The sequence below is a fragment of the Artemia franciscana genome, chromosome 10 (assembly GCF_032884065.1).
Source record: "Artemia franciscana chromosome 10, ASM3288406v1, whole genome shotgun sequence".
Taxonomy (NCBI): Eukaryota; Metazoa; Arthropoda; class Branchiopoda; order Anostraca; family Artemiidae; genus Artemia; species Artemia franciscana.
The window spans coordinates 30,516,328-30,541,031 of NC_088872.1; the positions used below are offsets into that span (position 1 = coordinate 30,516,328).

General features: G+C 37.4%; 1 protein-coding gene across 5 annotated transcripts in view; it reads right to left on the reverse strand.

Annotated features, from left to right (window-relative positions):
• LOC136032055 (transcription factor IIIA-like) overlaps positions 1–24,704 on the reverse strand; it is a 79,994-nt gene that overhangs the window by 39,321 nt on the left and 15,969 nt on the right. For all 5 annotated transcript variants that reach the window (XM_065712165.1, XM_065712164.1, XM_065712161.1 and 2 more), the window contains exons 3-5: positions 14,182–14,285; positions 6,026–6,205; positions 1,811–1,965 (exon numbers count right to left, since the gene is read on the reverse strand). In XM_065712165.1, coding sequence (XP_065568237.1) covers positions 1,811–1,965; positions 6,026–6,205; positions 14,182–14,285 — 439 coding nt within the window. The remainder of the gene's footprint in view (positions 1–1,810; positions 1,966–6,025; positions 6,206–14,181; positions 14,286–24,704) is intronic.

Sequence of the window (24,704 nt, forward strand, 5' to 3'; positions counted from 1 at the left end):
TGTCTCCTCTACTACGGTGGATTTTTTTTTTCAACTATGCTCGCTGCTGGGGCTCTGCCAGCAGCCTGAAACCCGATACGTTTAACTGATACTTCATCGTCTTTAATCTATAACATTTTCCCCGTATCTTAATTTGGTTCAGAATTCTGCTGTAGTGAGTGACATTTCAGACCATTTTCTTGTACTTTCCAGTTTTGGTCTGGTTTGGTCAAGTTCGGTCAAGACGAAGATTGGAATACCCCAGCTTCTGTTTCAGCTTCTTTTAGGTCTGTTTTGAATGAACAGATCCGCCTCTGATCCCATTTACCTGATAATTCATGGAATATTTTTGGCGAGGAAAATGATTTCTGTTCAAAGTTTGATTCTTTTTATGAGTCAGTGAAAACGTCTAATTTTCGTTTATGTACACTGTCCCTTTCTACTTCAAGGTCAAACAGATCTGTTTCTCTTAACCTATGGATGACCCCCTTCTTATAAGTTGGGGGGGGGGGAATATGTAAGTCAGCAAAGCCATCTTCCATTACTGCACGTCTTTTCAAGTTCTACACGAACGTTTTTACCTCTTTTTGCCGGAAGACAAAATCCTATATTATTTAAAAAAAAATCGCGAAATGCGGGAAGGATATCCGAGAAACCTGGCAACGGATTAAATCCGTCCTCAAAAGTTTTTTTTCAGGCTCCTTTTGTCCCTCCAAGTCTTGTAGTTGATAGTGTGGTTGTTGAGGGTGGTCCTTCTATTCAAGAAGCATTTATATCATATTTTACCAATATTGGGAAAACTATTGCTTCTTGAGTCAGGTGTTTGTCGTCGCAGCCAGATTACAAATCTTATCTAGGACCACCTTGTCTCAAGTCGATGGTGTCGTATCCTGCTTCTCATGTTGAAGTAGTTAGGATCGTCCATACCTTCCCCAGATTTCTCCAGGTACCCTTTTAAAGCTGGGTTGACTCTGACTGAGGTTAGAGAGTCACGCAACTGACCCCCGTCCCAAACCAAAGAACTGGCTATACCATGGATCGTACCCGTGCTCCTTGGACAAAGAAGTCTCAAACCAGCGCGCTAACCACTTAGTACCATCACTATTTTACCAGCCTGGGCATTACAGTCCCTTAATAAAAATGCTACATTTCTAACCAGGATACTGTTCTATTCTAGCAGTTTCTAGGACACCTACTATCACTATTTTTCCTGACTGGACATTAAAGTCCCCTAATACTATCTTTCTAACCTGGATCTTGTCTTGGCCGTTGTGCAGCGGCACCACTATTCTGTTAAAGCGCCAGCCAGCCTTGGTAAACCGAAGTCTAAGAAAGCATTTGACAAGCATATTATTTCCTTTTGCGCTCTTTTTATAGGTGTGTCTGTTTTTATGTTTTAAAATAAGAATATTTTAAGGTCTTACTTATATAAACATTTAAATCTTATTTATGAGAGTATGTTTTATTCAAACTGGCTTCAATCGCTTTTGAGCGCCAAATAATTTTTGCCATCTTACATATTTTAAGAAACAAAGCACGTAAATAATCAATATGGCTTCAGAGCAGCTTCGTTTTTTTTCGTTCTTTTTTTTAATGCTAAGATCGATGACACACAACAATTTACATGCACAGAAGCACTTTATTCTACAATCTCCCCAAAGTTTAAAGATTTCTCCATAAGTTTTCGATATCAATTACAATTTACAGGTTCTGGGCACTTTTTTCGAAGCTTTACCCCCCTACCTCCTATCGCAAAAATATTACGTATTGCGTGACCAAAATAATAGCGTTTTCAACCAAAGTGGATTAATGAACTCAAAAATAAACTTACTCTTTTTATGAGCTTTACTTTTGTGTGAAAGAAGTTCTGACCAAGTATTAAAGTGTTCTTGACAGCCATCCATGCTACATCTGTATCCCTCGTGTATTTTCTGGTGTCTTTTTAACTTGCTCGAAACCAAAAACGACTTGTCACACTTGTCACATCTACAATTATGTAAGTTGCATAATAAAATTTAATTTTCTACTAGATTTATTTAGGTTTTCTATATCTTTGCAAAAGAGTTGTTTATCGTTTTTGTTTATTTATAATACTCCGTACTTTGTGTTTTTTATGCTTTTACGGGTAATACAGTCATTCATCCATTCATAGACCTATATCTTTATATCTTTGCAATATGATAAGGAAATAAGGGATCTTGCTAAAACGTTCATAATATCATTTAAGGATTTTATCAAAAGTCACCTCAAATTATTTAATACGACAGGAACCAGCGTTGTGTACGAAATGACCTTTGTCAAGGGTTAAATTGTAACTTTATAATGCAAACGACTGCTTTTTTTTGAAAATAAAGGAAATGCAAAAAAAAAAAAAAATACGAAGCGCTTCTATAAAGTAGAGAATGGCCATCGCGCAGCGTTCCATTCGAAACCAATAAACTCAAAGAGACAGAGTAGATTTTAGAGGTCTTGTCTAAATATTATATCGCGCATCAGTCCCATCAAAACAGCGAGCGCATAAGGATCGATCGTTGTGCGATGTTATTTTTAAATGATCACAGGGCAAAAAATGAAAAAAAAAGAGTTAACGACAGATCAGGGTTACGAAATAAAACTCTGTGTACCCTGAGGAAAACTGTTTGAGAGAATTTTGCGGTGATTGGGAACGTCTGAGGAAACATTGCCATGTCATAAGGCTTTTCGCTGACATATTCGCTGACATAATTCAAAGACGAGAGGGAGATTCAAGACAAGGGACGCTCTCTGGTTCAGCTTATACTTAATTGGGGGAGAATTAAGTATGCGCATGTCAACAGTGCACAAAATTGTAACTGAGAATCTTAACATGAAAAAAACTTTGCAAAATTGGTGTCAAAAGCATCGAGTGATAAATGAAAAAAAAAGACGAATTGGCATGTGATGTGAAACGGTGGGCTTTGTGGAAGGCGAAGCACACTTCTAAGACACCCTAATAGACCCAAGGGAACTGTTTTAAAGAATGAGATGTTCATCAAATATGGCGATTAAATTGCAGTTTATAAACGCAGTCTCATTACTTTTTGCCTCAATAGGATCAATCAGTTTGAACAGAAACCAGAATTCTAACAAACGCATATACTCAAGATAAAGTATTGTAGATATTAGGCTTTTCTGGTCCATTACAAAACCGTTTTATGCTAGGACACTCTGTGTTATAAAAAATGTGTATGATGACCGAGTCCGTTGATTTTTGAATTAAAAAAAGGGAGTAGTTGTGGGAAAAGTCAAAGTCATGGCCAATTCTAAAAAAAGCCGACAGATTGTCCAATCAAATGGGCATCAAGTGCAAGGTTAATTTTAACCCTTTGATTGCCGTTGTTACTGTCTCCAACTTATGCTACACCTCTCATGCATGTCACTCCACAATGCTGAACTAGAGTCAACCAGTTGAGGTTCTACCTTGCCTTTTCGCAATTATAATTGCCAATTTGATCATATTATAGACAATTGTCGATTATAACTGACGAAGTCAAATTGTTTATATATAGTCCAATTTGCCTATATACAACCAAATGTAAAATGTACGAGATTGATATCTACAATGAACAGCGGGTATAAAAATTAAATGGAATTCCCCAAAATTGAACTGAGAATCTTGGACCTAAAAGCTTGCATAGTGCAACATCAATATCTATTGGCTACAGAAGAAATGAAATAAACGAAGAATGTCCAACACAAAAATTGGAACCTGTATCTCTGGCAGTATCATTTGTCTTCCAGATAGACATTCTCCATGTCTTTTGACCTTCCCATCAGAATTCATTTATGATAGATTTAACTCAATTTCCAAACCTACGTCATTTATTGACCGGAGATATTTCGAAGACATTCGTTTCAACCTCTTTATTCATTCACTATCCTTAGTTGTAAGTAACTTGGAAAATATTGCAACTTAGGTGATTTGGATTGTTGTTTGCAATCTTGAACTATTGACTATGAAAATTACCGATAATGGGATTTTATATATTCATGGATCCTACTAAATGTGCAAAACAAAAGAGATAAAACTTTATTTTTGCACTATGATAGTGCGAAACTGTAAAAGACTCCACAGACTAAACTATTTTTTTAAACACGGTATTAATGAATTGCTAAGCAGCCCTTACACTAGTCAAACTATTGAGATTAATTGGTGACAAATGACATGGGCACCAACTAGGACCTAGAAACTAACGCCAACATTAGTTTACATTTATCAAACAGTTCGTGGTAACGAACTGTAGTAAGGAGCGACCCGACTCAATAGTAACCAAAACTCTAAAAAATGGTATTTTGATATCAATAGCTACATCAAAAGAATCGCATTTCAATGCTGATTTTAAATATATTAGTTTAATTAAGTTTAGTCTTACCCATCAAAATTTAAGAGCCTGAGAAAATTTGCTTTATTTTTGAAAATAGGGGAAAACAACCCCTAAAAGTCATAGAATCTTAACGAAAATCACACCGTCAGATTCAGCGTATCAGAGAACCCTATTGTAGAAGTTTCAAGCTCCTATCTACAAAAATGTGGAATTTTGTATTTTTTGCCAGAAGGCAGATCACGGATGCGTGTATATTTGTTTTTTTTTTTTTTTTTTTTTTTTCCCAGGGGTGATCGTATCGACCCAGTGGTCCTAGAATCTAGTGAGAGGACTCATTCTAACGGAAATGAAAAGTTCTAGAGCCCTTTTTAAGTGACCAAAAAAATTGGAGGGCATCTAGGCCCCCTCCCACGCTAATTATTTTCCCAAAGTCACCAGATCATAATTCTGAGATAGCCATTTTATTCAGCGTAGTCAAAAAACCTTGTAACTATGTCTTTGGGGACGACTTACTCCCCCACAGTCCCCGTGGGAGGGCCCACAAGTTACAAACTTTGACCAGTGCTTACATATAGTAATGGTTATTTGGAAGTGTACAGACGTTTTCAGGGGGATTTTTAGGTTGTGGGGGGGGGGGGTTGAGAAGAGGGGGATATGTTGGAGGAACTTTCCTTGGAGGAATTTGTCATGGGGGAATAAAATTTTCATGAAGGGAGCGCAGGATTTTCCAGCATTACTAAAAAAAACAATGAAAAAATAAATATGAAAGTTTTTTTTCAACTGAAAGTAAGGAGAAGCATTAAAACTCAAAACGAACAGAAATTATTACGCATATGATGGACTCACCTCCTCCTAATACCTCGTTCTTTACGCTAAAGTATTTTTGGTAATTTCAACTATTTATTCTACCGCTTTTGCAATTCAGGGGTCATTCTTAAGAAATTAGGACAAAATTTAAGCTTTAATGTAAAGAGCGAGGTACTGACGAGGGGCCGAACTCCTTCATATACGTAATAAAAACATGAGAATACAGAAGTTTGTTACGTCAGCTAATTTGTATGTTACGTATATCTTTTACTAATAAAAACATTTGTAAAAATTAAAAGTTCTAGTTGCCTTTTTAATTAACCAAAAAATCAGAGGGCAACTAGGCCTCCTCCCCTGCTCCTTTTTTCCTCAAAATCATTCAATCAAAACTACGAGAAAGCCATTTAGCAAAAAGAAAAAATATGCAAATTTCGTTTTAATTATTCATCTGCGGAGAGCCAAATCAAAACATGCATTGATTCAAAAGCGTTCAGAAATTAAATAAAAAAACAAGCTTTTTTAACGGAAAGTAAGGAGCGACATTAAAACAAACGAACAGAAATTACTTCGTATATGAAAGGGGATGCTTCCTCATCAACGCCCCGCTCTTTACGCTAAAGTTTTTTACTGTTTTAAAAAGTAGAGTTTAGAGAAAGAGTCAAACTTTAGCGTAAAGAGCGGGGCGTTGATGAAGAAGCATCCCCTTTCATTATTATAGGAACCATGTTGTTATTGAAGATTCATATAAAGTCAATTAGTCAAGTTTATACAAAATTTGGCTACTTTTTTATCACAAAAATGCTTATGGTGAAGCAAAGAAAGCTAAATTCAAGGGAAAGATGAATCCATGTAAGCTCAAAGAGATTAAAATCAAAATTAAACAGAGAATATTTTACTTGAACGGTTTTATTCCTGTGTGTTCATATTCATGTGATTTTAGCTGCTGATGCTTCTTGAATTTTTTTGAGCAGACAGGACACGAGAACGGTGTTTCTGCACCAGTGCAATTGTCATTTGTATTCGTGTTCCCATGAGATGCACTTTCCACCAAACAGATAGTATTGGTTGAAGATTTCCTACAATCAAAGAAACAAATCTGTAAAAGACAATTAATACATGATGTAAAAATTCAAAATAAAAGCATAAGAAATTCTGAATTAGAAATTCGCCCTAAAATTACCGACACTACTACTATAATTGCTCGTTGAGACTTTTTATTAGTGGTCAAATGGAAAAATGTTTGAACAGAAAAAATACGAATACAATTCGTACGTGTCTTATAGAATACAAGACACATACGAATTCTACAAATTTAATCAAGAGCCAAAATCTACGCACATTCATTAGATTTAAAGAAACATTTGAGGCATAGTTATTGTGACTTCTTCTACTGAAAGTAAAGGGTTATTTCTGGTTGGTTTTTAACTGAATTGAGAATTTAAACGTGTTTTATTTAATTATATAGATGTACCCACACGATGTTACAGTGCCCTGCTATCACTACAGTAAAGAGAAACAAAAAGGAAAAAGACATGTCAGGGCTCTAAGCACTTTTTTCGGATCCCCGAGAATGTATGTTCCACTTAACTTTTACTATGAGGATAAACACAAATGGAATTTATCATTCTTAAATAATCTTGGAGTTTGAGTTAATACATTTTTTACTAAGCAGTTTCATTTCAAAATTTTTCTTTTAATTTTCATTCAATGAGAGGATTGGGAGGAAGAGCATTCAAGAGGGGAGAAAAATTCTACATTACGATGAAGTTGTATAGAGCGCAAAAATATAAACATTAGCTTTCAAATGAGCTCTTAAACAGTTCTCCCTTCAATGTTTCAGTGCCCCTTCTGAGTAGAAAAAAGAAAAATAAACACTTCAGCTTTACAACCACTTTTTCAAAATTCCCAGCAAGTTGATTCGTAATTGCCTTTTACTGTTAAGGTAAACATAAATACAAATTATCATCCCTGAATCGAATTTAAATGAAAACTTGTTTTTATTAGGCAGTTTCATTTTCAAATTTGTCTCTTAGTTGTATTTTTTTTATCCCTAAATTTGCGGCGCCAGGTAATTTTAAGTATGTGATATGCTACTAATTTTTTTTTACATTGTACCTTCACAAGGCTGTAAATTTTTTCCGATTCTTCTTTTGAACGAGTGGACATAGAAGTATTTTTAAAGAAAACTTCCCCAGGAAAATCGCTACAAATCAAAGTACACTGTCGGTTGAAGCTGTTCTTCAAGTTCGCAGTTCTTGGCGTGTTAACCAAAATAATTGGGACAAGTTGTGTGCCCTCGTGTCTGTCTTGTCGGTCAACAAACGTGGGTCACAATACAAAAAAGCTCTAGATAAGCAACTGAGTTCATGCACTTGTAGAAAACAGCCATCGACACTCCATAAAACCTTTCGCTAAGTGACAATCAGAGATATATAGATATTTAGAGATATATAGGCAACGACTGAACCATCCCTATTAGTTTGTTGTCACTTACTAAGTGGGTCGGAAGAGAGATTAAACAAAAATTGCCTCTAGAGATTATAATCCTCTGGTTAAGACTTTTCGACAGTGGAGACTAGTATGACCCTTTTTATGCTTCCCAGCCTTTCCACTCCACCAATGCAGCTAAAGTGCCATATGGTGTCATATGGCACTTTACGATGCAGTTATGAAGACATATTTATAGAAATAACGAGGGTATATGTAGTAAATTTTAAATAAGCCATCAAACATCACTATACAATTTTGCAGTTGCCTACTAGCCCTGGCGGAAAATGAAAAAGACATGATTGCTAATTAAAGCGATTTTTTTTTTAGTTTTTAAGATGAAGGTTCAAGGGTTTTCAGCCATGGGTGTGCTACATTTTCATTTCAATGAGAAGCTTTTGCGAATGTTTAAAGCTCCTTTATGTAACCTCCGAAACACTTTTTTATTTTTAAGATGAACCTAAATAATAGTTATTATTCTTAAAACCACCTTTAAATGAATTTTTTTCCACTAGATAGCATCTTTCAAACTTACTTTTAAACTTTGGGTTACTTTTGTCTGTGGTTTGTGGTTTACTAGGTTCTAGCTATTGCCACAGCCATACCTTGTGTTTTCAACCTCACCAATTCCACAGATGAATTTCCTTTTGATTCCCCCCCCCCCCCCCCGTTACACAAACTGATATTCTACGGGAAAAAATATCATGACAAACACGATCATGGTAAAAACGCGAGGTGCTGTATAGTTTAGGAAACCTGTACAAAAAGGGGGTTAACCTCAGGCAAGTTGCTATGCAAATTATTCTTTCACTAACCGACCTACTAGTTCCAAATCCAAAAAGTCTGCCATTCTGTCTTTTACAGATTTGAGTTTTTATGTTGAATTTGAGGTTGAGGTAAAAAAAAAATTATTAAGTAAAAACCACCAAATGCGGTCAGATATACCATTCCGTCGCTTTTTTTACTGATGAACATGAAACTAAATATTTCAAGTCAAATGAGTTGTTTGGGGTTCAAGGATCTGAGGAAAAGTGGGCTTGAGACAGAGGTAGAGCCTGCATGCGTATGTTAAACATGGCTTATGGCAAAATAGTTGCAGTCTCGAGCCTGTGGTAACATCGACGACTGGGCCCAGGTAAATTCCAGTATGTCTGAAACCCAAAATTTTGTGAAAGTGAATAAGAATGAGGAGGTGGAGGGGAAGCTGAAAAGAATATTTAACAAAAAAAAAACAAAAAAAAACACACATTTAGTCAAAAAGCTTCCCTTAGCTGGGATGAAACAATAGTTTCCAAATAGAGATCAGTACAATCAGACATAATGTAACACAGAGATCATTTACATAAGGCAGATAAAAGTCACAATAACACAATGGATTCACTGAGTAGTGGTAAAACTATTTAAACTTGATCTTCTTGTTTACTACCATCGTCTTCACAGTTTCCTGTTTCGCAATTAGAAGAGCTTGTTCCTTTACAATTGCCACAAGCCAAGGTCCATGTTAAGCCATTTTTTTTGCAACAGTGTCGCAGCATCGAACACTCGCCCTTGCAATTTAAGTGAAACACTGAGATAATAGAAGGCGGTGCCGAGGATCTACCTGAATTTACAGGTCGCAATTTTCCTTGCCAAACAATCTAGCCAAACTCCGAAGGATCCAGTCGACAATCAACATTTTTCAACGATTGTACTTAGAAATATACCGAGGCGAATAATATTTGCAAACGAAGATTGTTGGTGGGAGCGTTTCTACCTCCTATTTCCCGGAACTTTCGATTTTTCTAAGGAACTTTCAGTAGCGGACCTGGTTTCGTTTCATTTTCTACAGCCTTAAAAAATATAAGCATGACCTTCTCTGCAGCTTCGCTAATGTCGTCTTTTGTAGAAGCTGATTTAAGGAATAGTCCAACGATATCCTGAAAGTTTTCTTATTTTCGCGTGGTTCAGTGGTGTAAATTTTCCAATGCCATAAATTCGTGAAGTTGAATCGCATCCGAGAAAGGCAAGGAGGAAAAAATTTACTCGCAAAGGGCGCTACCGAGTTTCAGCTTGGCTGCCAATATATCCCGCAGACAGCTTCCAGCTTTCCGTGAGTTTGACTGGAAATAGAAAAATATCGGTTCAAGTTTTCGCTTCATAATTCTATATCTTCAACTATTACCACAGTTGGTTGGCGTTCTTCCGAAACGACCGCAATTATCACAATCAGCAGGTTGGCATAGGCTGGCGACTGGTATACTTTACATCCCTCATAATTTAGGTAGCATGACAGCATGTTGATGATTACCTGGTTGATTTCTGAGTTGCTAAGGAAATCATCTTTATTTTACTAAAAAATGTATCTGTGGCTGAATGCTGATCGTAGGACAGCCTTTAGAGCTGTTGCTCCTCCCTTGCGTCCTGTCTTTCATTAAGGGTCCAGCTAAATACTCTTCAAACGCTATGAAAGCACAGCATATCTTTGCTTCACATGTTCAACGTATTTGGTGGAGATATATCTTCTCTAGTCATGCCAGTCGGGTTCTCTAAACCTATTGGTATGACTTCGTCTACGTTCACCTGCTCACTCGCGATTTCGCCATTTATTATATTCTTGAGTGGTAGCTTCACTGTGAAAGGCAAACAAATCTAGGAGAAAGTGGACAACTTTTTCAACATCGTTAAAGTCACGTTCAATTCTTGTTGCCCCAGTGTCTTTTTGCTGCTCACTAGTCTCAAATATTATTTCCATGAGTTCTTGGAGTGCAGGGCTGATAGCAAACCGCGCAGAAGCCAATACAAGCTATGTTAGCCGCTGCAACTCACTCATAATGTGTTTACGTGTTAAACTTCCACGAGTTTTTAGAGAACGCATAAACACTTTTTCTATGACCAGGTCAGGGGAAAGTCCAGCTCAGAATGTGTCAGAGGCCCTTATCACGAAACCGCCGTTTTCAAATTCGTTGAACATCTGAGGATTTATTTCATCAAGGTCGACAATTTTCTGAAGATAAAATAATAATAATAATAATAATTTATTTCTTACCCACTTACAAATGGGAAAAAGTGGAGTACAAGGAGAAAAACAAAGAACTTCAAATAACACAAAGAACACAAAAAAATAATCTATGTAGGACTTAGTATATAAGTTTTGGTTGGAAGACGCGATGAACCAAATCATCTATTCTCCACCATGGAGGTGAAGGTCCCAGTTGCCTGTTCTTTCAGACAAAATTGAAGACTGGCAGATTTCATGGGAGGAAAAATTCAGGAAGAGGGCTCCGGTCATAACCATCACGAATCACATGGTAAGGCAACAATAAACTACGTATAGGGGTTTTGTCTACAAATGCGACTTTGTAAAACAGTACCCATCAGGACATGGTAGTCAAACAGAAACGGTTAAAAAACCAAGATTTAGTTCAGTGATGACTCAGTAAAATTGGCTACCGCAAATTTACTTAAATTTGGATTTTTTTTTTCTAAGAACAGTCATAAGGTTGAGCACAGACTTTTGACCTCTATGAATGTTAGTAGGGGATTGGGTTCCTCTGAAGAGCATAAATCCACTAAGTGACAATTTATTGGCAAAACAAGAAGCAAAAAATACTGAAAAGCTTAAAGAATTACCACCACATTTTGGAAGCAAAATTCTCCCTAGATGTATATTTCATAATCCGTATAAAAATAAAGGTTAGTTTTCAAGAAACAATAGTTTTTAATTCTGTTACAATATAAAAGTGAGAAATCAGACACCCAAAGTATTGGTTCAGTATTGATTAAGAGTTCATGGTGTTAAGACCTTTTATTTTTGGATTTAAATCTATCATCAGTTGGCAAAAGATTATAGTTTAGTTACAGTAATTACACTGAAAATAACAAATTCAGTTTCAAAGTATAAATATTCCCTTAGGAGCTTTGTAAAGGATTCTTTTGAATTTAAATTAATCGGATGTTGGTTGTTTGACAGCATGGTGAGTAAAAAACTGATTTGGTTCTAGACTTTGGCTTATTATCCATAATTATTGGATATACCATTATGACGGAATATGTACATTCGTTGGTGTTGAATTTCGTGCAATCTAATCTTAAAGAAGGAGTAAGTGTTTGAAGTTATTGCTAACCATGCTGATGGTTTTTTCGACGAGAAGTCTATTGTGGCAGCTAAAATAGAACTGTGGTCTCGTGTTTACGAGGGTGAACGTGTACAAAGGCATCAAGGCGATCAAGCTAATTATCGTCACATTAAGGACATGATAAAAATCTTCCAGAAATGCAATACCGAAGATTTGTCTTTGTCGACATACGTGATTATTTTGACGACCAAGGTTATTGTTATTCCTCCTGTGGCTTATTCTAGCTTCGCCTCAAAGCTTGCAAGCACCGATTCGGAACTTAAGTAATTTCACGAGAAGATTTCGTCTTATGATCTTAATTTCCCCCCTCTTAACAGTTCCGGCCCTTAGTCATTGAATCATGATCAGACGACCGTTGTTATTTCAAAAGTCCCATCACAATTAAACAATCCTGCGAAGCGTCGCGAAATAATAGACTGTATTCCAGGTCATTAATGCATTCATAGCATTAAGTCTTCTAGCGATAAGCTGGTGGTACGAATGGTTAAGATTGCTGCAAAGGACTTTGCAATACAATTCCATCTATAATGAGATTTTGTGACGTCTAAGTAAAAAAAAAGAAATATATTGGAATCATTAGGTAAAACAACCAATTTTGATGAGGGGATACTAATTGATTGCGGTAATATTACTCATGCAAGACTAATAGGCAATTCTTTGGCTGTTAAGAGTGTTTTTTGAAAACGCTGCTGCGCTCGCTAATGCACTTCGATTTGGCATAAAAGATTGGGTATGAGATATATCGAGTTTACGAATTCCAACGCCCATCCAAATGCTGTTATAATTGCCAATCACCTTATCACTTAAAATCAGATTGTAAACAAAGAAAAACGCTGTTCCCATTGCGCAGGGTAACATGAATTCTCGCCTGATTCTCCATGCCAGGCTCCACTAAAATGTGCAAACTGTCAAGGCAATCACGTGTCATTTTCCTTGAAATGCTGAATCCTTTGTGAACGTTTGTCGAAACGGCCATCTTATAATAGAAAATTAGGGCTAAGACTAATACAGCTATTTTTTCAGATGTGTTTATGCTCGTATTTAGTCCCTGATTCTTTTTTATTGGGTGACCCTACGTCAATTTTTAAAAGCGGTAAGGATCCAAATTTGTTACGCTTCGTATAGGCCTATTATGGTTGGTTGTACTTTAAGTAAAGTATTTGAATATATTTTGCTCCCTGATCTCCTGTCTAAAGTCGATTATATGTCTAATCAGTTTGGCTTCAAGCCGTATATAGGATGCTAACATGCTCATCGTGCTCTAATTTCGCTATTACTTGAAGCACATAAAAATGGTTTTGAGGTTCCCTTTAGTGCACTCGATGTTTCAAAAGCATTTGATTCAATATGCCATAGCCAACTTTGGTATTCATTGATCCAACTTGGTGTTATTATATCAACTCTTTGTTTCTCGTATGCTAATCCATATGTTCGACTCAAGTCAGGTGATACTAACGTTGGTAATATCTCTATCCTTTCTGATCTTAGGCAAGGAGGAGTCCTATTCCCGTATTTTTTTAATGCTTGTCTTTATTCTGTTCTACCACGTATTAATCTATCATGTTTTTTAGGCTTAACAAATCTTTCGTACATTGCATATGCAGATGATTTACTTTTGATTAGCCGCACTATATCTAGCCTAATTAAGTAGACCCAGCTTGTTTCTAGGTCTTTTGAGGAAATCGGCGTCAAACTTAAGTTCTGAAAAATGTAAATATTCAGTTTTTAATGCTAAACATCAAAGTAGTGATCTTGCTTGTGGTTCTTTTTCAGTTGAGCTTGTTTCTTTGATTCGGTGGCTTGGAATTAGTATTTATTCATCTTTATCGGCCTTTCGATCTTGTGGGCTTAATGATATTAAAAATAAAATTAAAATTGGGTACGCAAAAACTGTCCCCAACCGTGGCAGATTTTCAAAAAAGGCTTTATCCATACTTCATTCTACATATTGCCATCACTCTATATTGTTTCTGTCCGGCCTGCACCCATTTTTGATAATCAAGATTTACAAAATATAAAAGTTCTGAATTTTAGTTATTGCAAATATTCATTGTATCTGCCATGTTCTTAGAGAAATCAGAAGATTATTAGGAAATTTTGTGCCACTGATATTAATTTTGTTTATAAACGACTTAATACTACATTAGGTACTGATGCCTGTCAACGCTTGGGTCCTTACCATCCTTTGATTAGATTGTATTATCTGTGTTATTTTGTTCTTCTTTCCTTTTGTGTTTTTATTCCGCTTACATTGTTAAAACAAGCGGGTTATAAATAAATTATCACTAAGTTATTAAAGCTGGAGATTTTTAAAGTTAATGTCAAACGCGAAAAAAATGTTACCAATACAGGCCATCAAAGAGTTATAATACAGTCCTGCAACCCATATAAGACACATTTTTGACAAATGTGACACTTTTTAAATCAAAGTGTGAAAAATGGATACTCACTTTGATTCTACAGGTCTTTGATGAAATGTTACTATATGTCTTTTCAGATGTTGCTGCATAAAGTAAGCTTTTCCACAATCAGGTTCTATGCAGAAGAACTCCCTCTGAAACAATAGAACTAAATAAAAAAAAAAATCATTGGGCCTACTAACTGTAAATATACACTTAATAGTATAACATGTATAGACCTTTTTGTATCATTTCAAGAAAATGCTTAAAGTGATGAAAATTCTATCATAGGAGCATTTTATTAAAAGTAACAAAAATTCTGTCTAGAACATAAAGCAAGAAAATTCTGCCCCTTTATCTCTTTATAATACTTGCAAAAACTATACAGGGAACGAACCGTTAAAATTAAGCAGGCGATGTCCGAAAATGTTGAACATTATCCGACAATTTGACTTAAAACCTGGCATTACAAAAAATAACAAGCCTCTAGCTTCATTGTATTTGTCTTTGACAATACAAACTTTAGCTTAAAGAGCGAGGGGTTAGGAGGGATACCGATCCCTCAACCAGGACTCTTAAATCAAAAATTTCCCTTCTGCACAGCAATGCTTAAAAGTAGCTCATTTAATGTATTTGCTTTTCGAGACAAAATACTAGATCTACGTTGCATGGGCAACGTGAGGTGCAGCGGCAACCTATGTTCGGCTTCGCCGACTAAAGTGTTGCGAGAGCAACACTTTGGTTTTGTTTCCTCGCTTCGATTATACGCTGAAGTTTTTAATCTGTAAGGATCTTAAAATAAATACTAGGTACACATGCTCGCAAAAGTTGCAAACCCCTCATTACAACTAGCAAAAGTTGCAAACCCTCATCGATGAAGATGATTGTAGCCTAACAGCCGATTATTACTTACAAGTCCCCTACATTTCTTACCACTGGAACCAAATTGGTCTTATCATAAAATACACCAAAACAAATAATAGGTACACCAAGTAGCAGAAGTTGCGAACCCCTCATTACCGAAAATGTTTATGACCTAACAGCTGACTGTTACTTAAAACTCCTCTATATGTCTCACAGTTGGTATCGACCTATTTTTGGTTTCAGTGTGTACCTTACTACTGAAGTTGTCAACAAATTTAAACTTTCAAACTGGTATAGCTCATGAAGGAATTTTTCTACCAAAAAATGAACGGCATATACTCCGATGAGCTCATCAAGAGCTATCGATTGCCGTCGAAAAAATCTATCTGTCTTAGTTCAAAAGTTGACTTTTTTGCCGTAGGCCAAGTTTCTAATGTCATCACTTAGAAAGGAGCAAAGGATAAACTCTAATTTCTTTGGCAATAAGAGAATTTTCAAAGTTTAAGAGTACATCTGATACCATTTCTGTGTCGGCTTATTTTTGGTTTCAGTGTATACCTTCTACAGAAGTTGTCAACCCCTTTAAACTTTCAAACTGATATATCTCATGAAGGAATTTTTCTACCAAAAAATGGATGGCATATAGTTTGATCAGCTCATCAAGAGCTATCGACTGTCGTCGAAAAAAAAAAATCTATCTGTCTTAGTTCAAAATATGACTTTTTTGCCACAGGCCAAGTTTCTAACGTCATCACTTAGGAAGGAGCAAAGGATAAACTCTAATTTCTTTGGCAATGAGAGAACTTTTAAAGTTTAAGAGACACAACTGATACCATTTTTCTACCGCAATCCCAAGTGCGAAAAACCCAATTATAAACTCAGTTGAAATCACAAACAGAAATGGGTAGAAACAATAGATTTTTGGCCCCAGACAAGAGTTCTACAAAGCTTTCCAAAATGCAAAGTCATATTCATTAATCCGGCCTAAGGTCCACATTTTCTTTAAAAACCGCAGAAGTTAGGTCCTTACCACTTTCTAGGAATAAGCTGAAATCGTGGTGCAAGGAACAAAAAAAAAAACAAAAAAAAAAACGACAAAACCAAAGTTTTGCTGTCGCAACACAGTAATTATCAGAATATTTCTATGCTTGCGTACAAGCATGTCAATGTGTATATAGTACCGGGGTCCAGCGGCTTGGCAAAAAGGTAATTCTCCCGTCATCATTCATCGAATCAACACGCTACTTTGCTGAACATTGTGAAGATGCCTTGGCTATTGTTTGTCACCTTCTACCACCATATTTCTTTATAATTATGATTTGCAATCCTGATAGGCCCGATATATATAAAAAAAACAGCAAGCATTAAATCTGATGATAATAAGTTTATCATAGAACAGTCCACCCAAGATAATCCTGATCTCGTTGCTCGAGTTGCGAAACTAAAATTTGAGAAAATGATCGATGATATTGATAAAAGGCAGATATTTGGAAAAGTTGCAGCACATGTGTATACAATTGAATTTCAAAGACGTGGACCACCACATATGCATTTGCTACTGACCACGAGTCCTCGTGATTAAATCTGTAATCCAGTCGAAATTGATGATCTTCTTTTGGCTGAATTTCCAAACACCAACGATGTTTTACTAGGAGAATTAGTTTCAAAGGGTATGATGGATAATCTGCGTGGGAATTGAATCTAAATGCGAGTCGTATGGTCAATAAAAATTGAAAATTGCAGTGCCGCTTCGGTTTTCTAATCCAATACAGTTCAGTTACATCTCTAGCGGACGATGAAAAACCAAAGTATCGGCGTCGTTATGATCCCAAATTAGACGAAATGAACAAAGAAGAATTTTTACAAGACCGTGCTAATGGAATCACTTTAAATAGAATCGAAAAACGAGTGTATGGGAACCACGAATCCCTTGACTGAGTGTCACCGGTCAAATTCATAACGTAGATTTTCTAGATCATCCTAAGTGCATCTATTTGCAAGTACTTCTCTATCATGTGAAAAATGCAACATGTTTGAAGATCTCAAAACTATGAATAACATTCTTTGTACCGCAAACAAGCGTGCTTGGTTCATGGCTTTGAACTCGATTATCGGTTCGATGCCCAAAAGAATATCCAAAATATTAATAATAATAATAATAATAATTTATTTATAACCCACATCATAACAAGCTATGGCACTTGTGGAGTAACACAAAAAAAAGAAAATGAAATACACCGCAAATAAAATACACTACAAATAGAAAAAAAAACACTACGCTACAATGACATTAACCGAACAGACGGACCAAAGGATGACGAGGCGATGTATGATAAAAAGCTGATTCCGACAACCTTCCATGCAGGAAGGTCAACTTTGCACTTATATCAGGGACATCAAACTTACGAATTATCTTACCATACTATACCAAGGGGGGAGATAAAGTAAAATATTTACAATATCTGAAATAAAAAGTTCGAATCTGATTAACATGTCAAACAATCTTATCACAACATTAGGTTCAGCATATCAAAGAACACTGCTGTAGAGGTTTCAAGCTCATATTCTTGATTGAGAGTTCATACTGTAAACACCTCTATTGGATATAATCTGAACATAATCCCATTATACACTAAGACTCAATTATGATTCCCTATGGACTTCTCATAATCAACCTTGAACTTGAAAAAATTTGAACTTGGATTATTTAGTTACTTGATTTCCCAACGAACATTTATTGAAAATAGTTTCAGAATAGGAACTTGGATTATTTGAATATAAATTCCCTTGTTATTACGAATTAACGCCCTCGTTTGGTAGGAAATTGGTTTTGGACTTATTAATTAGTTGTACTATAAGTAGAATTGTATACTGAATATGACACGAACCAGAGCTGCTTCTGTCTGCCCTGGATGTGAGAGGCCCAAGAGCCTTCTGTAATGCGAATATTATTTGCACAGATTCTTGCTTTCGGAAATCCTGCTGATCCATAAGCTCTTTGGGAAAGATTCAAAAATCATTTGACAGAGGATTTTATTCGGCGAGCGTGACGAATTAATATATCTAAAGATACTGCAATTAAGCATGCTATCGTATTATTGCATCCAGGTTAAGTACGGTGGCAATAGAACGATGAAATTTTAGTTTTTGGGTGGAATGATATGGCATGGACAACAGCGACACCTACAAAAATGACTCGGACTTGGAATCAGTGCTTCCACTCCTCCCGATTTATCGGGAGATCTCCCGACTTTTTGGAAAATCTCCCGACTGAAATTTCCTCCCGATAATCTCCCGATTTCTGTCCAACTTGAAGTTTCTGATCTTTCTTGATTGTCTGGCAGAATGCAAAATATGTCCTTGTTGCCCGTAAAAGGGGGATTTCAAAGCCGACAGCCGCGTTTGATTCGAGGAAGTCAACTGCGGACCCTAATTAATGACCTAGTCGGCAGCTTGTCCCGTGAGAGACCATTGTTGTGTTCGAAAAAGGGTTGATTTGATTTGATTCTCAGTTCATAACTTCATCTGATCTGATCAGTCAACTCAGATAGTTCATTTCCACTGGATAATTTGTGTACAATAAGGACGTGGCTTATCTTATGTGACAGGATTTTTTTTAGGGTAAGTACCAAGTTTCCTGGAACTGGACAATTATACATCCCTGCACGTGGGCAACCCAAGAAGTAGGCTACTGACCTGTCCTAGGGGGTAGGCGGCTTTTCTGCTTCTATGATCTGTTTCTTTACCAAAATAACATGTTTTAACTTGAAACCAATTCTTAACCTGTTGCCAGTTCAAGGATTCTATAGTACAAATTCGAATACACTATTCTTACGGGTCTTATAGATATCCGGTATTCGCCAGACTACTAGCCTAGCCTATATCAAAATAACGATTTCGAGTGTCGGCGAAATCGGCTTCACAAGTCACAACAGAGCAAAATAACACTAGGGAGTAGGGTCAAGAACTATGCTTTCCTTGCTTTGCAAACGGGCCATACTCATAGCGCCGCCCACTACGATTGCGACATTTAAAGCGAGACAAACATGCGGGTTTAGAAATTTCTAGTAAAGGTAATATGCGGTCTGCACACGTCGAGGAAACACGGGGAGGTCGTATCTTTTTTTTTGCTTTGTTCAAAATATGAAGTTATTGGAGCCAGCGCTGGTGCAAGACCGATTGAGTTTCAGTAGGGACGTTCATTATCGCTAGTGGTGCTAGTGTGGCTGCTGTTCGAGTGTGTCTCACTTTTTCCAGGTCTTGGCGCTACTGTCTAGTGTTATTTTGCTCTGCTTCACAATATAGGAGGATAGGAGGATGGATTTTAAGATGTAGGCCAAAGCCAGCCATACCAAATCTGTTTTCAAAGGGACAAATCTGTTTTCAAAGTGCCGATATGTCTAAATTTTATGTCAGTGTTCAAAGTCTATTAAAAGTGTATTATTTTGCTTTTCAAAGTGTGTTATTTGTTCTGTTTTGGGGAGACCGAAAATCTCGAAAAACGGTTAGAATGGTGGGATCAGCGTATCAGGGACCCGATCAAACTGACTTGTAAATACAAATTTACTCGGTCCGATAGTCGTAGGGGGAGTGGAGGAAGGGGGAATCCGCAATATTGAGTCATGCGTAAATTTGGAACAGGTGATCAGATTCGAGTGAAATTTAATAATTGAAAAGAGGACATGTCTCTGGTGATCTTTTTCATGTCCGGACCGGATCCGACAACTATTTGGGGGGGGGGGGGAGGATACGTGACCGGCTTAGACTGGAGAGATCGGGATGTAACTTTGTGGAAATAAAAAAACAGATGCTCTGGATAAATCATTTACAGAAAAGTACGCATCATTACAGCCAAATCCAAAAATAAAATACTTTTTACAAAACGATACATTCTCGTGATTTCCAAGTTCATGGTCATTTTTATCTCAAGGGTTTTGGTTTCAAATGATCAGAACGAAAAGCAAATTCTGTATTTCATTTTCTGAACCAGCCTTGCAAGTGCCACACGAGCTACTAGCTCTTGTTGTGTTTCATATCATTCCTTTTAGATTGTTTTGTATAACTCTGCTGGAATTAACAAGTGGGCCAAAATTAAATAAATCATTGTCTGTAGGTAGCCTACTCTCCAAGTTCCAAGGCTAGACAGCTGTTAAAATTAGAAACATTGTGAGAACAAGTGTTATAATGAGTCTTGTTTTCATCAGTTGTGTTAAAGTGATGGCTTACCTTTTGTGGCGTGAATTTTGTCTAGGGTTTGTGGCCTACCGCCCATTTGCGCTCATAAGTAATACCTCTGATAACTATAGGCCTATACTCCTGAAGAATATTAATGATTCAAACCACCTTAAACTTCCAATGTTCAAACTTTCCAAAATATTAGTCGTTTTCCTTAAAAAAAACTAACAGCTCTCTCCTTAAAAAAATATAAACAAAAGGAAGATAAAACAAAATCACCTTAGTAAACAGGAAAATATTAGTTCCTTACTTATTCATGAAAATGGATTTTAACGCACGGAGAGAACCAATAATTTTTTTTTTCAATTTGAGCCCCAAAGCGAACTGTTATGGTTTTTGGGATCCCAACACGTAAGTGGAGGGATATCTATGACATCGCAAAAGTTGTCCGTCCGTCCGTCTGTTAGCACGATAACTCTCGATGGGGTAGAGATATTTTCTTCAAATTTGGTATGAGGATCAATTGGGTCAAAGTACAGGCCAAGTTCGTAGATGAGCCCTGTAGCCCCATATCTAGGGGTGGGGGAGGGGTTTCAAAATAAGGAACGAAACAAATGTTTTAAAAAGCCAATGAGATAGTCCATATAGGACATGCTGAATCCATATCTGAAACTTATTTTCTCGCCGGACAATTAGTTCGTCCGGAATCCGGCCAAAACCGGAAAATTTGTTAAAAGTAAAAGTTTGATTTGAAGTTGATTAAAGGCTCGATTAAAGGGGTAAGAAGACATGCTGAATTCGTACATGACAATCGTCAACTACTCGGACGATTTAGTTTGCCCGGAATCCGGCCAAAGCCGGAAAAAAAAATTAAAAGTTTTATTTATAGTTGATTAAATGTTCACTTTAGGGGTAAGAAAATATACTGAATCCATATATGACAATTATTTTCTACTCGGACATACAGTTCGCCCGGAACTAGGCCTAAACCGGAAAATTTTAAAAAGTAAAATTTAAAGTTAATAAGAGGTTCGATATAGTGGTAAGGAGAGCAAATAGGGCTCGCCGGGCAAATAGTTCGCCCGGAATCGGCCAAAACCCGATTTTTTTTTAAGTTTAAAGTTTATCTGAAGTTGGTTAGAGTTTCGATATAAGATTAGGGGGATGTACCTAATTTATTTTGAGGTTTAGTTTTTGCTGGACAAGTAGTTCACCGGGAATCCGGCCGACAACGGATATTTGGTAGAAGCAAGGCAGGAAGCTTTGATCAAAGATAGGGGAAAAACCATATGCTGAATCCAAACCTGAACTTTGTTTTCTCGGAAGACCAGTCATTGGTCAAATATTAAATAGTACAGATATTCAAGGAGTCTGGCGAAGACCGGATCTACAAGACGCAATTGTCTCGATCAAATATAAAATTTATGGGATCTCATCGAAACCTTTGGTCTTGTTATGTTATATTTTGAGAGAACCCTGCAAGTCAGGAGTGTTGATAGTGAGATTTATAGTCAGAGCGCATTGCAGTGGACACGTGCCGTACTTTTGTCATGTATATAAGACTTATATTTATAGTCAGAGCGCATTGCAGTGGACACGTGCTGTACTTTTGTCATGTATATAAGACTTATATACATGACAAAAGTACAGCACGTGTCCACTGCAATGCGCTCTTACTATAAATCTCACTATCAACACTCCTGACTTGCAGGGTTCTCTCAAAATATAACATAACAAGACCAAAGGTTTCGATGAGATCCCATAAATTTTATATTTGATCCAGACAATTGCGTCTTGTAGATCCGGTCTTCGCCAGACTCCTTGAATATCTGTACTATTTAATATTTGACCAATGACTGGTCTTCCGAGAAAACAAACTTATATTATAAGTGCACATGAGCCTAAACAAATACATGTTGCAGTATGTCCAGTAACAAACAACACTTTCCAGGCTCATGAGAAATGTCGGACGCAGATTATTCTGACTCCAATGAAGCTCAGGATATAAAACGAAGGAAAATTGAAAAGAAAATCGAAATTGTTCCTAGCACTAGTGGCTCAGATGATGAATTGATAATTGTGGAACCAAGCCCCAAGCCCCGAAAGAAAAAGAACAGTGGAAAACGTTACGAGCAAAAGTATGTGAAATCCTGGGAGATGGAAGATACATTTAAAGGCTGGCTTTCGAAGAAGCACGGATCTGAAGTTGCTATCTGTTTGTGGTGCAACGCTGAGCTTTCCTACAAAAAGGGTAAAACAGATCTCACTGCCCATGCCCGTACTTCTGTGCATGTTAAAAACACAGTGACCCCAAAAGCTATGCCTCCTGCTATTTCAGTGTACATGGTTCCTGACGAGTTTCTGTCTGTGCTTGAGACTGAAGCTAAAATTTCTTCATTCCTGGTCAGCGACAACCTGCCATTTTCCCTTTCGGACCAGTTGATTCCCCTGCTGAAAGCGATGCCACCAAAATCGGTCCTTGATAAAGTGCGTCTCGGGAAACAAAAAGTTGTGAATGTTGTTCGTCAGGGACTCGGTCCTTACTACAAGCAAAAAGTTGTCGAAGAAATGAAGGTGAGACCTTTTTCTTTGGTCATCGACGAAACGACGGATGTGGGAACCGTTAAACAGCTCGCTGTATGTGTTTCCTTTTGTAACAACGAAATGGAAACGGATATCGATGTCATTGATTTTGTGGAGTGCTCAAACGGATCAGCAGTTTCCATTTTCACCAAACTGGAGGAAACTTTGGAGTTTTTAAGAGTAAGTGAAGTGCCTTTACGGAATTGGGTCGGGTTCTGTAGTGATACCACGAACGCCATGATGGGTTGTAACAACTCAGTGGCGACTCTGATCCAAAGAAGCTACCCTTGGGTATTAATAGTGAAGTGCAGTTGTCATTCCATTCATCTGTTCGCCTCATACACCTGCAAGAAACTGACGAAGACTCTAGAAGACCTGTGTCGTCATGTGTACAATCATTTCAATATGAGCGCCAAGCGTACCGCTGCCCTGAAAGAATTTCAATTGTTTTCAGAGACTGCGGTCCACAAGATATTGGCACCAGGTCAAACAAGATGGCTTTCGCTACAGAACTGTGTCCACCGAATTCTAGAGCAGTGGAATGCCCTAACCTTGTATTTTACCAGTGCCCATTTTGAAGATCCGACTCACGGCAGTGAGTTAGTTCTGAGTGCCCTGAAAAATCCATTTATGAGGATCGTCATGATGTTCGTGGACTACGCGCTGGGACTTTTGAACGACTTCAATACCCTTTTCCAGTCCCAGGCACCTATTTTCTACCGACTGAAAATCGAAGTCATTCAATTGGTGGAAACTCTGTTGAAAAACTTTATGAATGCTCGCGCAGTAAGGAGCTGTACCGACATCATGAAAATTGATGTTGAAGACGAAGCCAGTTATGTAGATCTGCGAAAGGTCTACCTCGGCTTAGATGCCGAAGCAGCAATGACTGGCCTTCTTGCGTCTAGTGATGGACGAAATGCCAATCCCGACGAAGTTGACAAGGTTTATTCTACCGCGAGAGAATTTTACAAGGAAGTGGTGGTCCAGATTAAAAACCGCTTCTCGTTCGACTCGGACATTTTCGCCTTCTCAGAACTACTTGACCCTGTTCAGGCTCAGGATCTGAATCCTCCTAGCCTGGCACCATTTTTGGCGAAATATAGCTTACCCTCCTGGTCCAAAAGTCTGATAGACAGAGAGTGGAGAGAGCAGAGCTCTGTAAGACAGTCAAATGGCGAAGATACCAGTTCGCTCTCAGTAACTGACTACTGGAAGCTTATATTTGCCCAGAAATACTCTAACGGCAAACCAAAGTTTGGTAACCTGAGGCTTGTCGTTGAGTACCTGTACGCTCTACCGTTTTGGAACGTAATAGCGGAGAGACCGTTTAGTACTTTGAAGGACGCCAAAACAGACAAACGTAACTGCCTGTCGACAGTTACGATTAGTTCAACGCTTCAGACTAAACTTGGCATGAGTAGGCTTAAGGTGACACCTCAGTCTCTGGTCGTAGATGGGAGCATGAGGCACTTACTGAAAGGCGTAGTTGCTTCCGCAACCGCTACTGCCGCTATCTTGAAACCGGCTTCTTTAGCGCGAGCTCGTCTGGCCCCAGAAAGAGCAAACAATACCGTTGACGATCAGGATTAGCTGCAGTGTTATCTAGTGAAAATTCTGACTGTGATTCGTATTCATAATCCTAGTTCAAGTTATGTGATCAAGTAGTTTTAGCTGCAGTGTGATACAGTGAAAATTCTGCCCGAGTTCTGTTACTCGTAATCGTAATTCTAGTTCTAATTATGTGAACAAGTAGTTTTAGATGACTTTCAATAAAACCATTTAGTTTGCATAAGTTTTGTATGAAAGAAGCATTGGTCCTTGTTGATAGCTGATTTTGGAGTAATAATAAGTCTTCACCTTCCGGAATCTGGGTTCCCAGATTTTCCGAGATTTTTTTTGAATTTCTTCTGCGATACTTCAAAATTCCGGAAATCTGGAAGTTCAAAAGT